The sequence below is a fragment of the Macaca fascicularis genome, chromosome 8, assembly GCF_037993035.2.
Source record: "Macaca fascicularis isolate 582-1 chromosome 8, T2T-MFA8v1.1".
In the NCBI taxonomy this organism is placed as follows: domain Eukaryota; kingdom Metazoa; phylum Chordata; class Mammalia; order Primates; family Cercopithecidae; genus Macaca; species Macaca fascicularis.
The window spans coordinates 32287312-32306985 of record NC_088382.1 but is presented as its reverse complement, the minus strand read 5'-3'; the positions used below and the strand labels follow the sequence as shown (position 1 = coordinate 32306985).

Below are 19674 nucleotides of genomic sequence, written 5' to 3'. Positions count from 1 at the left end.
TAAGGCAGTGTGTGGTTCCGGGATGGGAAAATTGAAAAATTTCAATATGGATTCTATATTAAATAATAATGTATTGCTGTTAAATTTCTTAGATATGATATGCAACTTACTTGAAAGTGGTTCAGCAAAAGTGATAATGTGTGTGTGTGAGTTTTGAGAAAGAGAAGCAAAAGTGGCCAGATGGTAGCAGTTGGTACATCGTGATGAAAGGGTTACAGATCACTCGACTGAATTTTTGCAACTTTTCTTGACATTTGAGCATTTTTAATACAAACTTTAAAAGTAAGCCAACTGGGATCATCATGCCCTATACTTTTCAGGCTAAGGTGATTGTGGCCACACTGTCACACTCCATTGTCTTTTCAGGGCAGCTGTCATAGTAGAACTTCGCTGGTGACTGGCATATGCCCTTTCAGCCTGAGCCAAGGTGGTTTCCTTGAAAGAGTTTTTGTGTTTCTGGAGAAGAGAGAAACCTATTTCCTCTCTGTCTTCTCTGCAGGCGAAAGCAGAAGCCTCCTGGGACTCCGCGGTGCACGGCTGCCCTCAGCTCAGCAAAGGCACGCCCGCGGACGAGCGGTTGTTTCTGATCGTGCGCGTGACGGTCCAGCTCAGCCACCCGGCTGACATGCAACTGGTGTTACGCAAGAGAATCTGTGTCAATGTTCACGGCCGGCAGGTTAGTCTTCCGTGGAAGAAACGACTCTAACCACAGTTGCGACCCGAGGGTAGGGCCGGGCAGTGCTTGCTCTAACCTTCTGTCCAAACAGGCTCCTGGGAGCACTGACCTATTCTTTTCTAGGTGACTGCTGCTGTCCTGTACCCATGCTTGCTTCAAGCCCCAGATGTGTCACTTGCTCCTGGACAGTATTCTTACACTGAATCTTTCTTAGGGCAGATTCACAAATCATGGTTATTCTTTTGGGTACCACACAGCCCTGTCAAGGGCAAGGTCAGTGGTTTGGTTGTTGCCTTTTTATCTGGGCCCTGTCAAATGAGGAGTTTCCCTCTTACTCTGCTGTTTCCAGGCTTTTTTTTTTTTTTAAGATAGGGTCTTGCTCTGTTGCTCAGGTTGGAGTGCAGTGATGCGATCATAGCTCACTGCAGCCGTCACCTCCTGAGCTCAGGTGACCCTTCCACTTCAGCCTCCCCAGTAGCTGGGACCACAGGCACGTGCCACCACACCTGGCTAATTTTTTGTTTTTCTTATGGAGATGGGGTCTCGCCATGCTGCCAGGGTGCTTTCCAGACCTTTTACCTCTTGCCGTCTTTGATGTGTATATTTGACTTTGGGATAAAAAGGTGAATAAGAAATGAGCCCAGTGCAGTGGTGCACACCTGCTTTCCCAGCAACTCAGGAGGCTGAGGCAGCGGGATTACTTGAGCCTAGGAGTTCGAGTCCAGCCTGGGCAATGTGTCTCAAAAAACAAACAAAAAAGTCTGTGTCCTGAAAGAGCCAGGTTGATTTGCATAGGTAGATACATAACAGGCAACTGCTCTCGGCCTGAGCTGAGCGCGTGGTGCAGCAGGTCCTCACCACTTGTGGTGAGAATGCAGGTAAGAGAAGGAAGAATTCAGCCCCAGGGAGCTGGGGGGTGGTGGGGGCGCTTCAGAGAGGAGGGCAGCATTTGAGCTGGGACTTAGAGAGGAGGGGCATTGGCTAGGCAGAGCAGAAGGAGATGCAGTTCTGTGGATCGGAGGAAATACATGTGCAGAAAAAGTGGGGAGGGCAGGACATGGTAGGATCGGGGACCACGAGGAGCTCCATGTGCTGGGGGTCCTGCTTGTGCCAAGGAGCGTGGCTCTCGCATAGTTGCAGCTGGATTGTGAAAGTCCATGTGCCATATGAAGGGATTTAATACAAAATTTCTAGGTAAGAATTTAAGGCCGGGTGTGGTGGCTCACGCCTATAATCTCAACGCTTTGGGAGGCCGAGGCAGGCGAATCACCTGAGTTTGGGAGTTTGAGACCAACCTGACCAACATGGAGAAACCCCGTCTCTACTAAAACTACAAAATTAGCTGGGCGTGGTGGCGGGTGCCTGCAGTCTCAGCTACTAGGGAGGCTGAGGCAGGAGAATTGCTGAAACCTGGGAGGCAGAGGTTGTGGTGGGCTGAGATTGCCCCATTGCATTCTAGCCTGGGCAACAAGAGTGAAACTCTGTCTCAAAAAAAAAAAAAAAAAAAAAGAATTTAAATTCTTTCTCTTACTAGTTTTGCAAATATAAGGATTTGGGAGATTGCGTCTGGGGATCCTTTTAACTGTCTTATCTCCCTTTTTTGAGGCATTCTCAATACACTGACTAAAACCAGTACAGATGAAAATCTTTTCATTTAAAAGAGCACAGTCATGGTTGACAGACTCCTAGATGTAATCTCCACCCCTAAAAATTAATCTTTAGTTCTAAATGTCACACCGATATCAATCTTTGAAATGAAGACTGGCGGTAATGCCGTTAAAATTGCAACTCTTTAGCTTGGCAATCCAACATCAATAAAATCCAGGTCACGGGGTTAGCTATAGATGTATGGTATGCTCCCATTCACTCTCTCTGTCTTCCTTTTCTCATAAGTCTGTGAGGGTTTGAAAAAGACACACTGCTCATGAGGAGCATTTTGAAGAGCGATTTTCCATTTCGGAATTAGACATCCTGGTTGCCAGGCCCTGGGACTGACCTGCCACAACCACCGGCCCTACAGGGTCCTTGACAGAAAAGGTACATTGTGCAGTCACCACATGTTGCTTGGTTTTTGTTTCTATTGTAGGGACAATAGGTTTCCATATATATATATGGGATATATGTATATCTATATGGCATATATATATATATATATATATATTTTTTTTTTTTTCCTGGTTGAAATGATGTGGAAGTATTTGTAAGGCATGCCATTTTCTCTCTCAATTTCAGATATTTCATTCCTAAGAATGGTCATGTGGAAGGCTCTCTTCTTCTTTATAACAAGAATAGGACCTTCCACATGACCCTAATACACACACGTCAGCTTCACTAATTCCATACAAATGGAAAACGAAAAGGTCGGATAATAGTAGCATCGACATCTCCCTTCACCACCCCTAGGGACAGCGATCTCTATACCTTGACTTGCATAATTAGCCTTGGCTCAGCACTGCAAGGCTAAAGTCAAGGGAGAGAAGTAATGACATAAATTGTCTCCCTGCATTCTGAGATACTATATTCTTTTAAAAATTTAAAGATCATTGAATATGAAATAAATTATCATTAGGTAGGTTTCTGAAATGGTGTATATCTAAGACCAAATAGCTTGGCTTTGCTCTTTTCTTGGGGGCTTCACATGTTTCTGCTGTTCCTTTTGCGTGGGTAGAAAGCTCGGTGCCCATTTCATGTTCTCTCCCCTTTACCTTTGTTCCCTGATGGTATTCTGCTCTCATCCCTGCTCTCTTCAACCTCTGCAGGGTGTTCAGTCTTAACAGCATCTTGAAATGAGTCATCTATACATTAATTCAACAGTTCAATTCCTAACTGTGCAAAGAGCGCAGTCAGCATAAACAATGACCGTGCACTCTTAAATCATTCCTCATAACGATCTTGCTTTGGTCAAGAATTTAATGCCTGGACTTGTCAATATTCATGGTACGAGATGTCCATCGTGCTGGGGAGAAAAAAATGTGTAAGCCTCACCAGTCCTTGCTTCTGTCTTAGTTAGAAGGTCATTTTATTGTGTGGAAGTCAACAAGCTTATATTTCTGTAGCATTTAAGCACCGTTCTTCTGGATGCCTACTGCCAGTTTACAGACTTGGAGGTCTGTACTTTTCCTGTGTTGGGTGTGGGACCCTTCACACACGGTGGGCATCTAATAAGTTGGTTTCGTACCATAGGACGACGTTGAGGAAACGGTACTTGGTGATTTCACTTGCTTATGTTGGAAACATGACCTGTTTTCTTTTGGTTAGAATGAACCGGTATTTTCTATGCTGTCTTTTGTTAATAATGTAAACTCAGTTTTTTAGGTGGGAAACCATATCTTCTATTTTGTTTTTCTCTAGGGTTTTGCACAGAGTCTCCTAAAAAAGATGTCTCATCGAAGTTCTATTCCTGGCTGTGGAGTGACTTTTGAAATTGTCTCCAATATTCCAGAGGTGAAGGATATACAATTTGAATTTACTAAAAATAAACACTTAAAAAAAGAGCCAACTCCCTGAAAAGTGACCTACCCAAGACATACATATGAAGTGAAAGTGTATGTTTAGGGAAGCTGTAGATTTTTAGAACGATTTTCTAATATCAATTCATAGTACAATGTACTTGTGGCTTTAAAAATTACAGTTTTAGCTGGGTGCGGTGGCTCAAGCCTGTAATCCCAGCACTTTGGGAGGCCAAGACGGGCGGATCACGAGGTCAGGAGATCGACACCATCCTGGCTAACACGGTGAAACCCCGTCTCTACTAAAAAATACAAAAAACTAGCCGGGCGAGGTGGCGGGCGCCTGTAGTCCCAGCTACTCGGGAGGCTGAGGCAGGAGAATGGCATGAACCCGGGAGGCGGAGCTTGCAGTGAGCCGAGATCCCGCCACTGCACTCCAGCCTGGGAGACAGAGCAAGACTCCGTCTGAAAAAAAAAAAAAAAAGTTCCAGTTTTAGTATTTTGTTGAAGAACTTTCTTTTGAAAAGCAAATCAACACCTTTTTACACAGAAGATGACAGAAGAGAAACATATTGTACCCAGGAAGGGAGGCAATATAGCATAGAGATTCCAGTTGGATCCTGAAGTCAAACAGAAATCTTGTTTCTGTCACTTACTAGGAAAATGAACTTGCGTAAATTACTCTGAGTCCGTATTTTTTTTTCTTGTCAAATGGGGTTAGTAATACCTTTGCACAAAGTATTTTTAAGGGTCAAATGAGACAGTTTGTACCAACGGTTGTGCATGTGCTAGAGAAAATGTTATTGCTACGATTGTTGTTACTATGATTATTTTATTAGTACTATTAGTATTTCTCTTTCTGAACTAATTGAGATATTCAGAGGATTCAGAGAAGCAGAGCTTAAATTTATCCTTGGTACAAACTTGATGGAAGATGTGGCTTATCTGTACTTCCTGATAGGTCATTCCTGAATTAGATGTGTATTCATTCACCCAGATACCAGCACAGCTGGGAAATGGGGCATCCCTTGCAGGGCCAGGAGAAGTGAGGGTCTTAAGTGAAGGACTCTGAAAAGAGAAAATTCCTTCTCCCACCCTCACCCTCAAAGAGGGGGTGTGGGCAAGGTGGTGGAGGTTTCACTTCCTCGGGGTTGGAGAAGTGGGGGATGTGAGACATCAGAGGATGCCCTTCCTCACCATGCCATCAACACCAGCACCAGTTCCTGTCATTTCAGGGCTTAGGATTTGCCCATCGACACTGTTGAGTATTTGAACAATAGGTGAACAGTGTATATTTTAATACAGAGATCAGCTTTTTTTTTTTTTTTTTAATTGAGACTGAGTCTTGCTCTGTCACCAGGGTGGAGTGCAGTGGCATGATCTTGGGTCACTGCAACCTCCAACTCCCGGGTTCAAGTGATTCTCCTGCCTCAGCCCTCCGAGTGGCTGGGATTACAGGCATGTGCCACCATGCCCAGCTAATTTTTGTATTTTTAGTAGGGACGGGGTTTCACCATGTTGGCCAGGATGTTCTCAATCTCCTGACCTCCTGATCCGCCCGTCTTGGCCTCCCAAAGTGCTGAGATTACAGGCGTGAGCCACCACGCCCTGCCAGAGATCAGCTTTTGGAAAAGAAAAATATTACACAGTACTTAGGCTTTCTTTTAGATATCTTGTGTTGCAGGATGCTTTTGCCTCTCAAATCATGTTGGATAGTAACTTGTTCTTTCCTGGATCTTTAAAGTGTTAGGCTTGCATAGCAAATATTAACCATCTAATTATTTAATTTGGAGTTTGCAGAATATTTAAAAATTAAGCCTGTTTGCAGAGTTAGTTGTTGCACGGTCTTGGGTCTGTAATAGATTGCTCTGTGTGCTTCATTCACTCTTGTTTGCAAGATTTAAAATAAATATACATCTATGTCTAGCTAGAGACTTACTGTTTATGTATCTAAACATTTTCTGTATCTTCCAGTTGTTTCAGATCTTGTCTCTGTAAATTGCTTGAATGCAGTTGAGAAACAGTGATGGCTATAGGAAACTGTTTTCATTTCTTTTCTCTCTTCACCCCTCCCTTTTCCTTCTCTTCCACTTAGTTTCTTATGCCTCTTAAAAGTGCTTTTATTCTCCAGAGGACAGGGTTTAAAAGGAAAGAAATATGGGGGGATCAGCTTGAAGATAAACATAACCTCATGTAATTGTGCTGTTAGTTAGCTAAACATCCAAGCTGGCAAACGTTGTTTCCACATTATCAAATCCTGATGATAGAGGCAAAATGAAACATAAAACTGATTGTGTAAAGACTAGACCCAAAAACAAAACAAAAAGATCCCATAATAGGCAAGTTTCATCATGAAAAAGCCCCAAAAGTTCCTTGGGTTCTGTATCACAGAAGCCAATAGGGCATCATGGCCAAAAGAAGTAGCCCAGGCCAGAGACAGTTTCTTTCTCCTTATAAAATGAGGATAATGTCTGTTCCCTTCAGACACTGAAAGTATTCTGTGTTGGGGTGAAAAGAATATCCTACCAGGAGACGGGAGACCTAAGTTCTAGTCTTGACTCTTGCAAATTGTGTGGTCTTCCTCTTGTCATCTAGGAAATGAGGATGATTCCTTCTTTTCATGGTTATTATGAGGCTTAAGTGAATTACTGTACAAGACAAAAAAGTTTTTGTGAACTTAAGCCATCTTACAAATCCTCCCATATTTTATCTGTTCTAGGACTCACTTAAATTGTTTAAAGTATCTTTGAAGTAGAATGTGTCGTAACTGATGGTATCTTAAAATTAACAGAGTTTTTTTCCCCTCAATCATGTATAAAATCTTTTGTCTTACAGTTGATGGCATTTAAGGTGCAGTGGTATATGGATATACATTCTGTAGTTTTGGCATAATTATAAGAAATTTACAAGTGAATAAAGTATCTGATTGTCTCTGAGAATAGTAATTTGTTAAGAGCCCACTTTGCTTGAAATAACTAAATACATTAATAAAGCTTCTTTCTGACTGTGCATCTCCCATTTGTATTCGCAGCCAGCTCATGTCCCAGGATTGGGGACGGGCTGTACCAGAAAGCTCAGTGTAGGAGAACTTACCTAGACAACCTCTCTTTGGCTGGCTCCAGGCCTTTGGCCTCTGCCACTCGAGCAGAAGATTGAACCGGTTCTAGAAGCTGCGATGTTCTGAATATGTTAGCTACCCCGGGCTGCGTGGTGGCAGGCGCTGAAACCCTATGTCCACTATTTTCTCCATACCGGGTCTCCTCCCTGGGAGGCAGTTTGATTGACACCCTGTGTAGCAGTCACCCCAGTCCCTCTTCCCTTTCTCTGTCCCTCAGGAGTTCCAGGTCGGGGGGTAATGTTCCTGAAATATTGTTTTTATGGTGGTTACATTTCTGGCTAGTCGACAAAATCCTTTCTAACCAGTCATGGGTTTTTTGCAGTGGGAATGTAGTAGAGAACAGTTTTGTTGAGAATGCGCTGTGTTTCAGCTGTGCTGTGTTTAACTTAACCGGCCTTTCAAGTGGACTTAGCCACCTGATCACTTTTTCATTATTTCCTTGGAAAAATGCATTGGCCTTCCAAAGCTGACTTTAAAATGGAGCTTTGGAATACGTTCTGTGTGTGTGTGCATGTGTGTGTATGTGTGTGTGCACGCGTGTATGTGTGTAAATCAAGAAGCTTTTATAATGTGCAACTTTCTACTCCTCAGGATGCCCAGGGAGTGGAGGAACGGGAAGCATTAGCAAGAATGGCAGCCAATGTTGAAAATCCAGCTTCTGCTGACTCGGAGGCTTATATTGAAAAGTACCTCAGGAGCGTGCTGGCTGTAGAAAACCTCCTGACTTTAGATCGTCTGCGCCAGGTTAGCCAACCGCGTGGATAGGGCAGGCAGCAGAGGCCCTGATGCAGGCTGAGTCTGTGTTGGACTCTGTAATTCACAGTGTTGTTGCACCTAACATTTGAAGAGTTCACTCTTACGAACTTTGAATAATCCAGAGTGATTATAATTGGATCATTCTGTCTTATGAAGTAACAGCCTTTATTTAATTTAAAAAAACTGTTTATGGGTACATAGTAGATGTATGTATTTATGGAGCACATGTACTGTTTTGATACAGGCATGCAGTACGTAATAATCACATAACAGCATTGTTTAAATAGCTAGGGATGTCTGTATAGATGGGGGATGCAAGTCTGCTGTACATGGTGTTGCTTTTGCAGTGTGTCTCTTACATGTCTTTTTCCTCTGTATGTTTTCTGATTCGCAGGAAGTTGCAGTGAAGGAACAGTTAACAGGAAAAGGGAAGTTGAGCAGGAGGAGTATCAGTTCTCCAAATGTGAACAGAGTGAGTGTGTGGAACCAAGCTCTGTGCTGTGCCTGGGACTTCTCTCCTCTCCTCTTTTCTTGGGTAACTCTTTTCCACCTGTCAAACCCCATCTCTGAAACCCTTCCCTTGCCAGGACTGATGTCAGGTCCCCTGGTCTCTACCCCATTGGGTCTGTGCACCTCTGCCCCATTCCTGTTAATATTGTAGGGGAAGTAGCAGTTAAGTACCTTTCAGTTGTTTCTTATCTTCCCATCACCACTGCCTAGCATAGACTGAGGTGTTCAGTGAATGTTTGTTGAACTAAACCAGAACTAGCCAAGGGCCCATTGCAAACCAATGCCATTTTCTTGGATCAGATTATTTTTAAGTTGAGGAGGAGTCTGGACTAGGTTCAGAAACCAGTTGTTCACAAGACAGCCAGGGTGGTGTCCATGTGTCAGATACATGGGGTTGTTTCATAACAATGGCTTCAGTTTATTGTTGTTTTTAAAAACCTAGATATAATTTATGTGCATATTGAACGTGGGAATAATCCTTCACAAAGAAATAGGCTCTTGGCCCCTTGATTTATTACTCTTTTCCTCATTTTTGATGAAGATGTGGATATGAAAAATGACACTTTCATCCTAACTTCACACAGAGAGAAGTTACAGCACAAGCGCTGTGAGAAAGGGCAGCTGACATTGGCCTTAGCGTCTGAGAGAGAAGGGAGAGCGATAGGAGGAGTTTCACACTGGACGCCACCAACCATCTCAGATATTTAGGAAGATCACTTTAACTCAAGGCAGATAACGTCTCATTTCTCCAGAAAATGATATATTAAAATACACTGATATATGCAGAGATTCAGTATTTGGGATCTGATAATTTAAATAGTTTGTGAGTTTATTTACAGTTGCTACAAATACCCAGAGAAAGGAATCATAAGCTCAGGCCATGGTAAGACAACCAGTAACCTGGTATCTTTCACACAGAAGGGCTCACCCAACAGGACAGCTCTTGTTCAGGTCCAGCCGGTTGTGACCTCAGTGTGAACTGAATATCCAGATCTTACAGAAACCTCTCATCTGAAAATTGTTCATAACCAATTCAATGTTGGTAATGTCCCAAAGACCACTAGTGTGCAGCCTTCGTCTTGACAACCTCTCTGCTGCCACCCAAATTTTTGACGTTTGGTTGACTGGGTTGGCAAAGGCTGACATTGCCTAAACCACATTTTTATGCTCTGATGCATAAAGAACTAACCCTCCTTTCTTTCTTCTTCAGTTGTCTGGAAGCCGACAAGATCTCATTCCATCATACAGTCTAGGCAACAACAAGGTAGGTGTTTGTAACTATTTCTATCAGTGTTTTAAGGCCCATTTCCCATTCGGCTTTCATCTTCTCAAATCTCAGGTTATTTTTGCAAACCAGAATTTCCCCTACTCATCTGTATTATGTGAAACTTACTGGAAAGTATTTTAGAGTTCATTTCTTTTAACCTGCCAATTAAAATAAGGTTTACTAGACTCTACTGGGGTTGAAAAACAATTTTCCTCTAAAGCTTGCTTCTGTCTAAATTATCTTCCTATTTCTGTCAGAAAAGAAACTTTAAATTAGATTTTTTTTTTTGGAGACAGAGTTTCACTCTTGTCACCCAGGCTGGAGTGCAATGGCGCCATCTCGGCTCACTATAACCTCCACCTCCCAGGTTCAAGTGATTCTCCTGCTTCAGCCTGCCGAGTAGTACCTGGGATTACAGGCACATGCCGCCACACCCGGCTAATTTTTGTGTTTTTAGTAGAGATGGGACTTTGCCATGTGAACTCCTGATGGCAAGTGATCCACCCGCCTCAGCCTCCCAAAGTGCTGGGATTACAGGCGTGAGCCGCTGTGCCCTGCTGAAATCAGAGTTTTATGGTGAAGTACTGATGTATAATGATAGAAAATGTTTGAGGAATAAGAAAATTATATCTAAAAGTTAACATTATTTGTGAGAAGAAAGAAAAACAAGGGAACGGAAATTTTGTTCACTGGAATTTATTTACTTGTAATAGAGCCTTCCCTGTTTAACAGAGTTTGAAGCATGGAGAACTCATTCTTATTTTTAAAAAAGGTTAGCGCTCCTTGAAACCATCTTATTTGGGCACCACACACCATAGTTTGTGCCTGTCGCTTTTGCGGGGTCTGGGTAGATGTTGGTGCTGCCATCTGTGTGCAGCATGCTCCAGGTTGATTTGCGGCCCTGGAGGAGGTCAGTAGCGGCTGTGGTCTTATGAGATGGTCTCATGTGAGGGACTTGTTTTCAGATCTCACTCAAATCAGAGTGAGAGAGACAGACAGAAGATTGGCTGCTTCATGATAATTCTTAGCTGTGTGGGGTTCATTATGCTATTCCTATTGTTAATTATTCTACACTCTGCTTTTGTGTATGTTTGACATTTTCCTTATAAAAATTTAAGAACAATGAAAATGAAGTTGATTCATTAGACTGTTTATTTGTTTATTTGCATATTTATTTATTTATTTATTATTTTTTGAGACAGAGTTTCGCTCTTGTTGCCCAGGCTAGAGTGCAGTGGCACCATCTCAGCTCACTGCCGCTTCTGTCTCTCACGTTCAAGTGATTCTCTTGCCTCAGCCTCCCCAGTAGCTGTGATTGCAGGCACTCGCCACCACGCCCTGCTAATTTTTGTATTTTTAGTAGAGACGGGATTTCACCATGTTGGCCAGCCTGGTCTCGAACTCCTGACCTCAAGTGATCTGCCTGCCTTGGCCTCCCAAAGTGCTGGGATTACAGACGTGAGCCACTGCTCCCGGCTCTAGACTCTTTTAAGATCTAGATTATGAGTAGTTTGCCTACACTATGATACATGTATGTGTTTATAGACATACAAATTGCTGTCCAGCTCACCCATTCGCTGAAGCCCTGCATGGACATGGTTTCTGTAAGGGTGCTGAAGTTTGAATGCTTGCTTGTTCTCTGCCAGTGATAGGTTCGATTAGCTGTAGTTTAGCATCAGTCGTGATTACCTGAGGAGAGCAGAGTTTTTGAAAATTGGTTGTACGTGATTTTTTAATGTAAGTAAAATATCTTAAGGAAAATATAAGAAAAATACGACTTTCTGTGTTTTTTTGGGAAATGCATCTAACCCAAATCTCCAGTTATAAGTTCCTTAAAAGAAGTGGCCAAAATTCTTCTGTTTTTCTTCTGTTAAGAAAACTCTGGCCAGACCTGTAATCCCAGCACTTTGGGAGGTCGAGGCCAGTGGATCACCTGAGGTCAGGAGTTTGAGACCAGCTTTACCAACATGGTGAAACCCCATCTCTACTAAAAATACAAAAATTAGCTGGGCTTGGTACCAGATGCCTGTAATCCCAGCTACTCGGAAGGCTGAGGCAGGAGAATTGCTTGTACTGGGAGGCAGAGGTTGCAGTGAGCCAAGATTGTGCCACTGCACTCCAGCCTGGATAACAGAGCAAGACTCCGTCTCAAAAAAAAAAAAAAAACAAACAAAAAAAACTCTGCCCAGTTTCCTTATTTTAAATGGATACAATAACAGAACATAATAGAATCTACTTCAAAGAAAAGTACCGTCCCTCATGTACACCCGAAAAATAGAACAAAGGAGCAGAGACGCTATTAGAACGGAGCCAGGGCACGGCAGAGGGCGTGGACCCCCAACTGGCTTCACACACGACTCACAGGAGGCTGCAGGGCGGAGGCCATTCTTAAGCCTTTCCCTGAAGGATGACGCTGAGGTCCACACAGGCAGGGAAGGAGCTGTATGAAGGAAGGCTTGGGGATGAAGCAGCTTGCTGTGTTCTTGACAGTACACGTGGTGGGGGTCAAGCACAGGGCGTATGGGCTGGGCACGGTGGCTCATGCTTGTAATCTCAGTGGTTTGGGAGGCCAGGGTGGGAGGATGGCTTGAGCCCAGCCGTTTGAGACCAGCCTGGGAAACATAGGGAGTCCCCTTCTCTGCAAAAAAGTTTAAAAAATTAGGCATGATGGCTTACACCTGTAATCCCAGCCACTCGAGGCTGAGGCGGGGGAGGATCATGGGAGCCTGGGAGTTTGAGGCCACAGTGAACTATGATCACAACATTGCACTCCAGCCTGGGTAACAGAGAACCTGTCTTAAAAAAAAAAAAAAAAAAAAAGAGGGAGTCTGTGGGCAGAATCCAGAGACATGGGGCCTTATTTTTGGCATCCTGACGTCATGGCCCAACGAATGGCAGAGGAGTTGGACACCATGGAAGGAATTGAAAACAGAGCAGTAACATGGCCACATGTGAATTAGAAAGTTTGTTTTAATGGTCCAGCTGAGTCCCACCCTGTCCCTGGCTGTGGTGTGTAATTTTGCATTAGGAAACTATATGGTATAAATGTATACAGTTATCAGTGCAAACGTGGGGGAAAATGGTTTTGAGTCGGAGGGTGGAGGGACTGGTTAGGGGAGAAGTAGCTAGAGAGAGGAGGAGAGACACAGATGGGTTGGAGAGGGGGACTCTAGAATCCTGCAGAGGCCAGGTATGTGAGGGGCTGGAGTGAGGGGACTTGGGTGACATTGGGTTTTGGACAGCAGTATATAGGTCCGAGAGATGAACTATAGGGCAGGCTTGGGGAAGAAATGATTCAGTTCCATTTTTGAGGGTCTCATGTGTCTGAGTTGAAGTCAGGTTCGGGAGCCCGAGGGGATAGTGGGGACAGTGAGGGGCTGGGTTGGCTAGGGAGCACCAAGGCGGGGTGATGCTTAGGGTCACGGTGCTAAGGTGGTGGCACCAGGGAGGAAGGCAGGGCCAAGGGAGTCTCAGCAGTCCAGGGGAGGAGTGTTTTAGGAAGGACTCCATCCAGATGCTTCAGAGACAGCATGGGGTGAGGATGGAGGAGACCATTTCAGGTGCGACACTGCAGCACTCATTGTGTGCCTGTGCAAGGTGCCTTCTGTGCTGAGGGCTGAGGGTTAGCAGGACAAATCGTATTAGGCAAGTAACTATAATGTTACACAGTTGTGTTAATGCTTCTGGACCTTCCTACTTCTGGTTTTTGGTTCCTTGGGGTGCCTAGGTAACTTAGTGAAGATGAAGAAAGCCTGGGTTCTGGCTGCTCGGCTGCCCCTCCTGTGGCAGTGCCAGCGCAGGCATAAGGACGCATCTCTCCGTGCTGTTTCATGTACATCTCAAGCCCTGGTCATAGTGCTCTCAAGGTCGTGCGCCTTTGTTCAAGGACGGCAGTGGTTTGCGGTCCTCCTCAGATTTTGGCCTCTCTGGCTCTCCCCAACCGTGGCAGTCCCATCCTCTGAGAAATGGTGAAGTATGTCAGGAGAGACAGAGACGCCAGCCTGCCAGTCCTAGCTTTGCTTCCAGTTCAGCGGTGGAGGCTTTTGGCACCCACAAGCCTGGAAGGTTGCCATGGATACCAGGGCCTCAGCACCATGGGGCTCACCACGTGTCAGCTCAGCCAGTTAGGTGAATGTCCGCGTGTCAGAATTGGAGAATTGTTTCTCCACAGGGCGAAGTGAAGCAGAAATGTTCTTCAACAGAGTTGTATGGATCGACCTTAACAGATGAGCAAGTTCAGGTGATAGAGGAGAAAAAGACTAGCCCAAAGGGCTTTGGTTCCAGATCCCCTTGTAAGGGGTGCAGAACAGCTTCCCCATTTTCAGTGGAAGGGACTCACAGTGGTCTTACCTAAAATAGAGCATCCTGAAATAACATTAGGGAAAATAAAAATGTTTTAAATTGTATTTTCTTAAGAAACACCCCTCTACCCCCATAGCAGCAGGGAACAAGAGACTCTCCCTGTGGCCTTTTAAATGAAACAAGGAAAAACATCTTTAAATATTGTGTGGCATTGCCTTAAAATCAAAGTGCTATGGGCCACCTGTAGCAGCACTTCTCAGGAGGGAGTAGTGTTTAAACACACAGAATGCTCAGGATCCTACAACTCCTTAACGCGGCAATGCTTACACAGGTAGTATGTACAAGGGCATTGGTGGCAACATTGTTACACACACAAATGGACACTATGCAGCTGTAAAAATGACCAGAAACCCTTTCAAGTATATGAAAAGATTGCCAGCATATATTTAGTGATTAAAAACGAAGTGCGGAACAATATACCACTGTCTATAATGGGAGGGTTGCTTATAGATTTGCCTGCATGTAAATGAGAAGCTGTAAGGATTCATCGTTCCTTTACCTGCCTGGGGATGGGGGTGGGAGGTTGCAGTGGGTCAGCAAGTCAGGGTAGAGGTCGGAGGAGACATCTCGCTGTGTACCTTTTTATATTACTTGGCTTTTGGACCACGTGAAGAGATGATCTTAAAGTCTTATTTTCCAACATTTTAACTTGTTGGAAGTTTTTGTTCTTCTGTAGTTAGTGTTTTGAGGAGGTCTCCAGTTGCTTTTTCCTTAATAGCCTGCATACAAAATCCCAAAGGAGAGATACTGAAAACATTGTTGTATTGGAAATCTCAGACTCGTGGTTTTTTTTGTTTGTTTTTTCTTTTGGGGACTTCTGCGTTCCTCAGTTTTCAGAGCTCCAGGGAGAGATAACTAATTCATTAGGCTTTTCTCCTGAGTGGGATACAAGCACTATCCTACTCTCTAAAACTTACCATGCTTGCTTTTCCCTCCAGCTTATGACTGCTTTTTTAACTGTAGTTTTTAGAAGATGACTACATTCTACACTGTACTAACCCTCACCCCCCTCCCCCCTTTTTTTTTTGAGACAGAGTCTCGCTCTGTCGCCCAGGCTGGAGTGCAGTGGCTTGCACTCCAGCTCACTGCAAGTTCCACCTCCTGGGTTCATGCCATTCTCCTGCTTCAGCCTCCTGAGTAGCTGGGACTATTAGCCTGCCACCATGCCTGGCTAATTTTTTGCATTTTTTAATGGAGACAGGGTTTCACCGTGTTAGCCAGGATGGTTTTGATCTCCTAACCTTGTGATCCACTAACCCTCACCCTTTTGTAAAAATACCTATGGCAGTATGTCTGTCTGTCGGTACAACCAGTACAAGTGATGCCTTGCAAATGTTCCCTGTTACCTGGGTCCAAGGCTGTTTATAAAAGTATTTATCTGTCAAAAAAGACCGGGAATTAAGGCAGCCTACTGGATTTAGAAGGTCTTGGAATGTGAGGAGTTGGAGTTAATTCGTATTAAAATAAATAATAAACTTTTGGAGACCTGGAAGCTTGGGTGAGGGTGAGTGGGGAGCAAACCATGGTGAAGGTGCTCTAGGTGACCTTTTCACACCAGAATTGTGCCCAGTGGGACCATCTTGGTTTCTTTGCATGAAAATGTTGAATGTACAGGAGAGTTGAGTCAGAAATGTAATTTTAAGCTGGACTTGATGATGCTGAGAATGCTAGAAAATACATTTTGAAATCATTGACAATTATAATGACATTAGTTATGTCTGCTTTGCAGACATTTTTGGGGTCCCTTCCATTAATCCATACGTTCATCTCTCTGATGCTAATTACAAATCAGAACTGTAGATTGTAGGGTCTGTCATGCTGTGTATTCTGTATCACATCACACGGGAGCAGTCAGGTCAGGTTAGTTGGAATAATGTTAGAAGCAGAGAGAGGCCACCGGGAGGTTCTGGTGAGGGTCTCTTAGTTTTCAGTTAATGTTGTAGCAAAGATTTCTCAATTGGGTACATGAGAGACATTGTGAAGTGGGCAGGGAGGCACATGCCTCTCTGTGTGATAGGATTAGGGGTATGGGAGGCGAGAGGGAAGTGGTTAGGTTCTAAAGACAAACTCACAGTTTGGCCTAATAATACTTGGAGTAAGGCCAGCCTGCTTTCCATTCCTCTATTTGTCGATGCCCCTACATGTGAAAAGTGGAATTGTTTTGCTGAACTTCACCAAGATTGAGTTGATGAACTAATTAATTAAAAAAAAATAGTTTGGTTAACTATTCCAAATGCAAAATTCACCATAGGGCCTAAAATAAATCACTCTTGGGATAAGTCTTTCAATTAAAAATATAAAATACGATCCCTGATTGAAGTAGTGTTGCTATTTATTGCTATTGGGTGTTTCGTCATTATTGTACAGATATTTCCTGTAGGTATAATGAAACCTTAGCAGGGTTTTTATGAGTGTCTGCCAAGACCGGCTGAAGTTGAGGTGCAGGGTGAATTTCGGCGTGTCGCTGATCTTTCCCCCCCGGAGTCAGCTATGCATTGAGGTCTTCTGCAGTGCGACAAATGCTTTCGACAAAACCATTTTTATTTCCAGAGTTATTTTAGGAGAAATTTTATTTTTAATAAGCCAGTAAGGTTGTATGATTGTCGTCTTTTGATTGGAGTTTTTGAGGAAATGAAGATTAGTCAATAGCGTGAACAAATATCCAGTTAGCAGAATTGAATTTTGTGTTGGCTCCATCGCCTCCCTGAAAGCCGTGACGGTTTCATGCAGCCCTGGGAGGAGCTGCCAAGCATGAGTCACTCCTCTTCCAGCTGCAGTGGAAGCTGCCTTTGGACCCGAAATGTCACTGGCACTTCTCGTTATTTACCTTTTTGTCACTTTCCTGATCAAAACCAGACTCATTTCCAGAAAACCCAAATAATTTGTATCTGGCAGAGGAGCAGGAGTGGGAAAACTGCAGGGGTGCCTGGGGACCAAGTCAGGCCCTCCCCCGGTGCCTCCTGTGTTTTTACCTCGTCAACTTTGCCCCTGAGCATGGTGCTGGCTACCAGTGACTTCAGTATCGACTGGGATTTTCTCTCTTTGAGTCTGCCTGCGAGGACAAATGCGCCCTAATGGCAGTAAAGCTGGGTAAGGATCCAAAACGAAGCCAGCTTCCCTCTTGTGTAACTGTATCATGGCTGATTCTGAAGTGTGGTAGACATGCAGGGTGTTGGAGACAGATGAGAGATGGATCTTTGTCGAGTTCAGGTGGAGGGTGGAGATCACTGGAGGAGAGGTAAAACGGGGATATCATACTCTTTCAGTTTTACATCTGAGCTATTGAGAGAGCCAGAAGTTCCAGCATCCTGAGAAGTCCTTTTAGTCCATGGTCCTGGGTTCATCTCCCTGTGAGGTACATTGAACTGGGTTGCTTCATTTTTCTTTTTTTTTTTTTTTATCTGCCCCAACATTTCAGTAAAGGGAGCGTAACTCTAGGACAGCCAAGCATATACAATGTATTGGGAAGATAGTCGTTACGTTGTCCTTGGGGAACAGTGTGTGTAGCCGTAGCCGGACCCTGAACCACAGGTTTTACCTCTGTCAAGAGGATGGAGGTGTAGTGCAGGAGAAAAATCGAGTGAGTAATTCCAGTGGAGCGTTTCCGCAGAGATACGTAGGCATCAGCTGGAGGAGGAAAGCGAGTGGTATCCAGTTTAGCATCTGCATTGGTTGCTCCCTCTGAAGCAGAGCCTTTTCCATCCCAGTGCAATTTGAGGTCCCTGTCTCAGAACAGTGGGATCAGAATAGGTGGCTGGGGGGAAGCATGTGAGGTTCCTCAAGGTTAAGATGACTGTTCAGGTAGAGGGCAGAGTGAGCCATGTCTCTGTTTGTCGCACTCCACAGGGCTGGCAGGATCTACGCCTTGTGTCGCTTTCAGTGTTCTCACTTGCAGTATTTGAGTAAATGAGATGGAGTTACTGCTCTGTTCTGATTGGGTGGTGCCTGCTGGGAAGAACTGCCCCTGAAGCCGTCAGGGCCTGGGTGTGCCTTGGGGAAGAGGTGGCACCTCCATGATTTGTTGTTGGCCCAATTCTACGTCAAGCAGCCCAGGTGCCGACTCCAGATCACCGGCTTAGTTTTCCGTAGGGACAGACTGCAGCCATATCAGCTGCCAAACAAAGAAAATCTAAAATACGAAAATAAATACTCTCAAGTAAGCTGTCTTCAGAACAGCCATGTGTGAGCTCGCCACTGTACACAAAGCAGGTGGCTTTTCTTCCTCTGAGAAACTCCACAGAGGGCTGACCTCTGTTCAGTCACCTAATGGTGATATCCCGGGGTACACAAGGCCACAGCTTCCCAGACAGATCATGAAATGTGAATGCAAAAATTAACAAAACATTAAAGTATGTAAATCAGCGTGTGATTCATGGGGATGCCAGCGCTCCTTCGGTCAAGTATCTCAAAGCTCACAGTCTCACTGATCACATGTTCCTGTCTCTCTTGTTCTCCTTGCTTCCTAATCAATCCTGACCATCACACCAATTTAAAAAATGATACCAAGTGCTGAGAGAGTTCCTAGGGAAAAGTGGCATTCTCTGAGGTACACAGGATCCAGATCACTTAGGGCTTATTGATTTTTATGATCAGTACTTAGGTTGCTACTAAAAGCAGATGAGTTTCCAATACATTTCTGAAACCTAAGAGGCCCTTCCTCCACAATCCATCTTCAAGAGCAGCGAGAACTCACTGTCCCCATCCTGCTGTTCAGGGCAATTAGTAAAGAAAACTTGCCAGGCCCGGTGGCTCACGCCTGTAATCTCAGCACTTTGGGAGGCCGAGGTGGGCGGATCACCTGAGGTCAGGACCAGCCTGACCAACATGGAGAAACCCTCCCATCTCTACTGAAAATACAAAATTAGCCGGGCATGGTGGCGCATGCCTGTAATCCCAACTACTCAGGAGGCTGAAGCCGGAGAATCGCTTGAACCCGGGAGGCGGAGGTTGCCGTGAGCAGAGATCGCGCAGCTGCTCTCCAGCCTGATCGACAAGAACGAAACTCAGTCTCAAACAAACAAACAAACAAACAAAAAACCTTGAGTTAATCGTTAGGGTTATTCATCTGTGCAGCGCTAGCTCAAACTCATATTCACGTGTTTATTAAACTCCAGTGGTAAAGAAGTCAGTGGTTATCAGGGGATCAAAGGGAACTTAAAGCATTTAAAAGATTTGGTCTCATCTCTTACCAGTTTTAGTAGAAGCAAGCAACGTTTGGGGTTTATATCTTCCCTAGATAGGGCTGAAGTTAAAAGTGCTTTGATGGTATCACTATTTTTATGGCTCAACATGAATTTTGGAATGTTTTGTTTTTGTTTTTGTTTTTGTTTTTTTGAGACGGAGTCTCGCCCTATCGCCCAGGCTGGAGTGCAGGGGCGCAATCTCTGCTCACTGCAAACTCCGCCTCCCAGGTTCCCGCCATTCTCCTGCCTCAGCCTCCCGAGTAGCTGGGACTATAGGTGCCCACCACCACGCCCAGCTAATTTTTTGTATTTTTAGTAGAGACAGGGTTTCACCGTGTTAGCCAGGATGGTCT

At 44.4% G+C, this 19674-nt stretch overlaps 1 protein-coding gene across 7 annotated transcripts in view; it reads left to right on the top strand.

The window, feature by feature from the left end:
- Positions 1–19674, top strand: part of KIF13B (kinesin family member 13B) — a 194130-nt gene that overhangs the window by 141741 nt on the left and 32715 nt on the right. For 4 of the 7 annotated variants that reach the window (XM_045399003.3, XM_045399002.3, XM_045399005.3 and 1 more), the window contains 5 exons: positions 500–676; positions 4028–4120; positions 7835–7987; positions 8394–8534; positions 9720–9773. In XM_045399003.3, coding sequence (XP_045254938.1) covers positions 500–676; positions 4028–4120; positions 7835–7987; positions 8394–8534; positions 9720–9773 — 618 coding nt within the window. The remainder of the gene's footprint in view (positions 1–499; positions 677–4027; positions 4121–7834; positions 7988–8393; positions 8535–9719; positions 9774–19674) is intronic. The other 3 variants (XM_074000589.1, XM_005562969.4, XM_074000591.1) reach the window with 1 other exon arrangement.